Source organism: Silurus aristotelis (assembly GCF_946808225.1).
Source record: "Silurus aristotelis genome assembly, chromosome: 20".
Lineage (NCBI taxonomy): Eukaryota > Metazoa > Chordata > Actinopteri > Siluriformes > Siluridae > Silurus > Silurus aristotelis.
Window position 1 is genome coordinate 12,887,914 of NC_139593.1, and position 8,431 is coordinate 12,896,344.

The following is an 8,431-nucleotide window of genomic DNA, read 5'->3' on the forward strand; positions in this document are numbered from 1 at the left end:
CACTAATCAGCATTGGTTTAATTTCTTTTACAGAGCGCCAGGTAAACACTACCACTGTTAAAGGCGAAGCTACTATTCTCTTCTGTGAGTCAGACCTGAATAATGAAACTTTAACGCTCACATGGACTAAAGATAATCACACTTTGCAGCCGAGCCCACGCATCAGAATTCAAGGCCAATTATTGTGGCTTTTGAACACTACATTGTCCGATGGTGGTCTTTACGTATGCCTCAGGTAACGAAAATAAAATGCATTTCACTGTAGCTTTCCTCAGTGTACCACAATCTGTTCAATTAACACTGTGCATTATCTAATTCAATGCCAATGCTAGATTAGATTATGATGGAAATGACCATATGAGCAAATGTTATGTTCAAACATTTATGCAGTATTATACTGCAAAATAGACAAATACATATCCATTTTATATATATATATATATATATATATATATATATATATATATAGTACAGACCAAAAGTTTGGACACACCTTCTCATTCAAAGAGTTTTCTTTATTTTCATGACTATGAAAATTGTAGATTCACACTGAAGGCATCAAAACTATGAATTAACACATGTGGAATTATATATGGAATTATATACATAACAAAAAAGTGTGAAACAACTGAAAAATGTCATATTCTAGGTTCTTCAAAGTAGCCACCTTTTGCTTTGATTACTGCTTTGCACACTCTTGGCATTCTCTTGATGAGCTTCAAGAGGTAGTCACCTGAAATGGTCTTCCAACAGTCTTGAAGGAGTTCCCCGAGAGATGCTTGGCACTTGTTGGCCCTTTTGCCTTCACTCTGCGGTTGAGCTCACCCCTAAACCATCTCGATTGGGTTCAGGTCCGGTGACTGTGGAGGCCAGGTCATCTGGCGCAGCACCCCATTACTCTCCTTCTTGGTCAAATAGCCCTTGATGCCTTCAGTGTGACTACAATTTTCATAGTCATGAAAATAAAGAAAACTCTTTGAATGAGAAGGTGTGTCCAAACTTTTGGTCTGTACTGTATATATTTATATATTTCTGGCAACAGAGACTGTGACTAAAAAAATAGAGAATTTAACCCTCGATTCAATTCTCTATTTTTTTAGTCACAGTCTCTGTTGCCAGATTACAAAATAAATATTGCTAGCTTTTTTGTAGATAATAAAGATTAATAATTATCATTTTAAGTTGTTATATTAGACTAATAGTTCCTTGCTATTTCATTATATTACAACCTGAACTAATAACAAATGAGATCAAGTGAACCAAATCAAATCAAATGAAATCAAATGAAATCAAATGAAATCAAATGAAATCATGTGTACTGTAACTTTTCTTTCTGTGGTGTGAGTCCACATTAGCACTAACACATGCACTATGAAATAAGGCATCATTGTGAAACAGTAATGACCATGCCGATGGTCTTAAATCGTCCAAGCTCAGAGTTTCTTCATTAATCGTTTCATTGTTAATGACATTGTGATTAGTTATACTATATATTCTATAACAGCACTTTTTTTTTCTAGAAATAGCCTTAGATGAATGAACCTTTGCACTCTGGGTGATTATAAATGAATCGCACTTCTTTACATTGACCATAGAATTTCTGTGATTAACAGCACCAACTCAACCTTCAGCATGGAATCACGAACATTACTTGATGTCGAGGATGGACTTTGTCTATTTTTCGAAAACATTAAGTTGATACTGGAGGAAGACAACTTCACCATTTCCTGTAATGATGAAGTAATTCCAGTTCTGGGCCAGATAATGGAAGTGCAGTGGTGGAAGGTCAGGCATGCTAATTTGTTTATGTTGCTCTGTATATGAATGTGAACCAGCCAAATCATTATATTATATTAATTGTAAGTACACCTTTGGGTGGAAAAAAAAAGTTCAAAAGGAGTGGTAGCTCAGTGGTTAAGGCTCTGGCTTACTGATGGGAAGGTCGGGGGTTCAAGCCCCGGTATTGCCAAGCTGCCCCTTTTGGGCCCTTAAACAAGGCCCTTAACCCTCTGTACTCCAGGGGTGCTGTATCATGGGTGACCCCAGCTTCTGAGCAAGTTGGGATATGTAAAGAAAAGTTTTACTGTCCTTTAATGTATATGTGACAAATAAAGTTTATTCTATTCTATAAAAATGACACAATATTAAACCTTTATTAGTCTTAACATCAAATCAAACCATGAGGAAGTTATCGGGCTCCAACAAACTGCTTTGGGAAAATCTAGAAAAAAGGAAATGTAGTCTTTTGTACACAATATTTAAATCATGATCATTATTAAAATATTTGATGTAAAAAGCAACAAACGGAGGGGGTCTACTTCAACTACTCATCAACTTAAGCCATTAGCATTAAATGCAACAACATGGATTCCACTTTTTGTAAAGACCATTAAAGATAATAATTTCCCCATGTTGGGACTGGGACCATTTTTAGCTCAGGCATATAATAATGTTTTCATTGTGTTAAACGAATAAGAATAGTATATTGACTCTAGTGTATAGAATCGTCTATATTTCTGTATGACTTTGTTTAATTCATTATATGCTGATTGCTCTTTACTGTACATTTTTGATTTTTGCACAGTATAGTATATAGTATACTGTGTATATATTACAATGTGAATATACTACAATGCGCTGATCAGACGTGTCTATGAAGACAATGCCTTTTCTCCAAACACACGCCCTTCTGTCTCTCCCCTCACCCTCTTTTATTTTTCTCTTCTTCCTCATATAATACAAGTCCAGCTGCCTAAACGTACCATATGTTACCTTCCATTTCTTGAATTGAAAGAAGAAATCAGATATATCATATTATCTATAATATATATTATCTTATTATATCTTGATAATATCTTATTATATTTATCATAAGTCATGAAAGAAAGAAAGAAAGAAAGAAAGAAAGAAAGAAAGAAAGAAAGAAAGAAAGAAAGAAAGAAAGAAAGAAAGAAAGAAAGAAAGAAAGAAACTGTTTGTTTGTTTGTTTGCAGGACTGCAAGTCAACAGGCAAACAAGGTATCGACTTCAATCTTTATAATGTGTCCATGAGCGATGAAGGCAACTACACATGTAAGGTCATCTTTAGATATGAAGATATAAACTACACAGCATCTTATCCATTTCAGGTCACAGTAATAAAGAAAGGTGAGTGACAGTCTATATGAACAAATAAATAAAAAAAATACTTAATCTATATATATTTTTTTTATATAAAAGTTTGCATTCATTCAATTTATGAACCAGCAAGAAAGCAGTTAGACTTTGCACATGTGCCTTCAAAAATAAATGTGATAATAATAAATTATTTTAGAATACTTTTTGTAATATTTATTACTAATAAATGCATAAAGTATTTTAAAACACATAACGATTTTTAGGCTTATTTTAGATCTTTTATTTATTTATTAATTATTATTATTATTTTATTTTATTTGCTTATTTATTTTTTTATTTTATATATATATATATATATATATATATATATATATATATATATATATATATATATATATATATATATTATACAGTATATTAATATCTTTCTAGAAATAATTAATATTAAAATATCAACTAAAATACCAGGCAAACAATCATATAAAATGTATATATATTTTACATTTATTAAATGTTTGCCAGGCAACATTGCATGCTTTTCAGCCTGTACATATTTTGCTAGCAATAATTTTTTTTCTGACTTGTCATTGAATGTCATCCTCTCTAAAATGACGGATAAAACAAATTTAAAAAGACATTTTCACGCAAATGTTGCAACAAGATCGTAGCATAAACACAAATATTTATTCTGAGAATGTTTTGAATTTTGCCCAGAACCCGTAAAGAAGCCTCAGGTATTACAACCTCGTAACAAAACACTGCACGTCAAGCCAGGCAAGTTGTTACTGAAAGTTCATATGTGTCAAGTATACTTCATTTTCTGAATAACATTCTCATTATAAATATTTGCATCATTTTGCAATTGTTGCAGGGGAGGAATTAAAACTGGAGTGCACTGTGTTCATTGGTATTGGAGAGGAAACAAAGGAGGAAACCAATATATACTGGATGATAAATGACAATTTCATCGAAGCATACCCAGAGCTCAAGGATTCCTTAATTATGTAAGCAATGTCCAGACTTCATATTAAACTGCATATAATAATATTTGCTGCAGAGCCCGAGGTGTGTGATATGATGCATTATCATTCTGAAGTAAATTTTATTTACACTAACACAAAGAATTTTAATTTCTCTTTCAACACACTGAAATTACCAGCAATTTATTATTATTATTAATAATAATATTATACTTATAAGTAGTAGTAGTAGTATTTAGAGTGCAATTACGTTGGTTAGTTTTGTATTATTAGTACATTATAGGAGTCATAAAGATTGGAAATGGAAATTGTTCCATCAGGCTCTGTTTTTGACAAGTAGAAAATGTGACATATTACCAAGAAACCACAAAGACAGAAAGAAGTTATTAATGTAATTCTGACAGAAGTGATAACGTGAGAAAAATGCTGAATAAGCGTCTCCTTACAAAATGACCATATCAACAGTTTACAACAATGCATTCATTTTTAGTTTATGGAAAACCTCTACGTGCATGTACTAACTATAGGAAGAACTTGCAGACATAAACGCTTCCAGAGCTGGCATTTTCTACTAATCAACAGTGCTTCGCCAATTAGAACTGAGCATTCAGCATGATATGTTTATTAATTAATCAATAATTGTATTTCACTTCAGCTTCGATGTTAGTGAAATGTATAGCTGTAGGTTCCCTGGCCAACAGTTACTGGGTTTGTGGGTTTCCACATGTAGTTTTTTCTCACTACCCAAAACAATGCAGTTAGACATATTGATTTCTCTAAATATCCCTTATGTGTGAATGTGCATTCCCTAAATTCTCTGGCCTTGAGCATATTGTTATGTAAACCAAATCTAGATTCACCCTGATGAGAATAAAGCTGGCCGTAGGAATATTTGTACATTACTTAATATATGTCTGTTTTGTGATAGAAGAGTGTCTGCAAGAGTGAAAGGGGAAGTGTATAGGACCTGTGGTGAGACCTGCGATGTTGGATGGTTTAGAGACAGTGGTGTTGAGTAAAAGACAGGAGGTGGAGCTGGAGGTAGCAGAGCTGAAGATGTTGAGGTTTTCGTTGGGAGTGATGAGGATGGACAGGATTAGAAATTAGTTTATTAGAGGGACGGCGCATGTAGGACGTTTTGGAGACAAGGTGAGGGAGGCGAGATTGAGATGGTTTGGACATGTGCAGAGGAGGGACATGGGGTATATTGGTAGAAGAATGCTGAGGATGGAGCCACCAGGAAGGAGAAAAAGAGAGGGAGACCAAGGAGGAGGTTTATGGATGTGGTGAGGGAAGACATGCAGGTAGTTGGTGTGAAAGAGGCATATGTAGAGGGCAGGGGGGTATGGAGACGGATGATCCACTGTGGCGACCCCTAATGGGAGCAGCCGAAAGAAAAAGACGACTTAATGTATGTCTGTTTCCAAGATATACAGCTTTCTAGGTAATATAATTCATGGAACCCTTTCTGTGTCAAATTATATGTCTCTGCTCTTCTTTTCACAGAGAGACAAGAGAGAATGCGTCGGTATTTGGCCATTCAACACTGTCCATTTCCAAAGTTTTGCCTGAATTCTTTGGAGTACCTTTTCAGTGCACCGTTTTAAATCCCAGTGGAGTGGACATGGGCTTGGTGTGGCTCAGCCAAGGTAATGGTTTTGTAACCAGAACAAACATTGTTAAAATATACACGTCTTTGTAACAATTATGTATTTCTCATGATGTTCCTTCAATATTACACCGATCAGGCATAACATTATGATATTATAACATTATGAGTGGTGAAGTGGATATCACTGATTATCTCTTCATCATTGCACCTGTTAGTGTGTGGTGTATTTATTAGGCAGCAGGTGAACATTTTGTTCTCAATGTCGATGTGATTTAGAAGCAGGCAAAATGGTAAGCTTAAGGATTTGAGCGAATTTGACAAATTGTGATGTCCAGACCACTGAGTCAGAGCATCTCCAAAACTGCAGCTCTTGTAGGCTGTTCCTGATCTGCAGTGGTCAGAATCTATCAAAAGTGCTCCAAGGAAGGAACAGTGGTGCACTGGTGACAGGGTCATGGGCGGCCGAGGTTAATTGATCCATGTGGGGAGCGAAGGCTGGTCTGTGTGGTTCAATCCAACAGATGAGCTCATGTGGCTCAAATTTCTGTAGAAGTTAATGCTGTTAATGCGCCATGAGTCAGGACTGTTTTGGCAGCAAAAGGGGACCAACACAATATTAGGCAGGTGGTCAACCATGCCTGGTTCTGTATGATTTTTATATGTAGCATTATGCAGCATCATGTATAACCATTGGCTTTTTCTTTCTATACAGATGATAACACCATCCATTCATGGCTGATGGCTATTGTTTCGCTCCTGATATCAGTAACTGTTGTAGGTGCTGTCCTACTGATAATCTTTAAAATAGATCTGATTCTAGCGTATTGTCTTCATTGTGGAAAAAACAAAAGTAAGTATACCATCATGTCTACTGCCAGGCATTGGTGTTTATACCACATGTATATTATTTAGGTATATAGTAATATAAAACACAAAACATTGTGATTGCTAAATCATCTAGTAAAAATGCGTATGCATTAATGCATAAAAACGTTTAATGAAACAGTGACAAACTGATTAGATTTATTTCAATCTGCTTTCTAATTTTGTATCGCAGCCTCTCAAGAGGAAAGACCATACAATGCGTATGTGTTGTATCTCCAATGCAAATGTCCTGGATCGTCTTCAGCTGAGGACTTGGCTCTGAGGATTTTACCTAAGATGTTGGAGCAGCAGCATCACCTCAAACTGTTCATACAAGGCCGTGACACAGAGACAGAAGGTAGACTATCTGTTTATTTTTTGGGGGGTTTATTTAGGCACATTTAGAATAAGTAATATATCCAGCTAGAAGCTAATTGTCTATGCTCTTTGTGTAGAAGAAATTGCATTATCTCTCTTCCTGCCTCTGGTGTTTGTGGGCTTGTGCATGGGCGGATAGCACTTTGCCCTGAATGTGATGTAATACTATTAAGTAGCATGCACAGCACTTGGTACAATTGGCATGCTTTAGGTGTAGGCTATATGTTAAAACTCTGTTGGTAGCTGTTGTATAAAGAGTGAGAATGGCCTGCTAGGTTGCAATTGGCAGATGAGCTGTGGAGAGTATGGGAAAAAAAATAGGAGACATGTTGGTAAAACTGTAGCATAAGTGATTGTACATCGCTTTTAACACTTTTTTCCTTATTGATTTAAAGTCAAATTGTAAGTTATAATGTATGTGGTTTTGGCTACAGTGGGTGTCACCAACATAAGTGATGTTCTGAGCCAGAGCAAGGTGGTGGTGCTCATCCTTCCAGGCAATGATGGAGAAGAGAATTTGATTCCACTAAATCAAGGCCAAAACAGGCTTGAAGAATCACAACTCGCGGGCCTTTTTTCTGACATTACCTCCTCCGGCGTTCCACTTCTTCTCGTTGAAAGTGGGGAAAATGCTGATTATTCTCTGATGCCGGAGTCGATCCAGTCCATCATTAAAAAGGACAGAGTGCTGAAGTGGAACCCAACAGTGCAACCCAATGGTCATTTCTGGAAGAAGCTCAGATATCACATGACCTGAGAGCATGTCTCTGTATATCACCATGCAATAATAATGATAATAATACTAATAACTAAGTATACAGCTTTTACAGAATTATGCAGTTTTAATATACTTAAGCTTTGCTTAAACTATGCTTTTCACCATGATTTTTGCAGTGCACCTGTAATTTTATATGTTGTAATTATACTGTTATTATACTATACAGTCTTCCTGTAGTTCCACCTCCAATAGCCATAAGAATCTAAACCAGAAATAAATTCAGTGTAAACCAAGAATTTAGGAAATGAAGACCTAGAAATATAAAACACTTTTACTTCCTTCTTCTACTCCCTTTACTTCTTTATAAAAAAACAGATGTCAGAGCTCTTTTGTGTACCGTTAAACACATTTATCATAGATATATCGTATACATAGACATATATACTATCATACAAACTGATCATTTTAAAAATCTTTTCTTATGAGAGCATTTATTTATTTTTGCAAACACAGTGTTCGTCACATATCCCAGCTTGCTCAGAAGCTGGGGTCAGAGATGATACAGCAGCCCTGGAGCACAGAGGGTTAAGGGCCTTGCTCAAGGGCCCAAGAGTGGCAGCTTGGCGATACCCTCCGATGAGTAACACAGCACCGTAACCACTGAGCTACCATATGGCTTACTGAATGGTTTTAGAGATTTAAAGTTCACGTGAATTAATAACGGTTTGGAACAGATATCAGTAAGATTTGGTAAGAGTTCAC

General features: G+C 35.7%; 1 protein-coding gene across 3 annotated transcripts in view; it reads left to right on the forward strand.

Annotated features, from left to right (window-relative positions):
* The window catches only part of LOC310715729 (interleukin-1 receptor type 1-like), a 16,504-nt gene extending 8,539 nt beyond the window's left edge, over window positions 1–7,965 (forward strand). For all 3 annotated transcript variants that reach the window (XM_083522394.1, XM_083522392.1, XM_083522393.1), the window contains exons 3-11: window positions 34–235; window positions 1,614–1,785; window positions 2,994–3,147; window positions 3,832–3,891; window positions 3,989–4,121; window positions 5,604–5,746; window positions 6,422–6,559; window positions 6,767–6,931; window positions 7,386–7,965. In XM_083522394.1, the coding sequence (XP_083378520.1) occupies window positions 34–235; window positions 1,614–1,785; window positions 2,994–3,147; window positions 3,832–3,891; window positions 3,989–4,121; window positions 5,604–5,746; window positions 6,422–6,559; window positions 6,767–6,931; window positions 7,386–7,708 (1,490 nt within the window). In that variant the 3' untranslated portion in view covers window positions 7,709–7,965. The remainder of the gene's footprint in view (window positions 1–33; window positions 236–1,613; window positions 1,786–2,993; window positions 3,148–3,831; window positions 3,892–3,988; window positions 4,122–5,603; window positions 5,747–6,421; window positions 6,560–6,766; window positions 6,932–7,385) is intronic.
* Window positions 7,966–8,431: the final 466 nt, after the last annotated feature.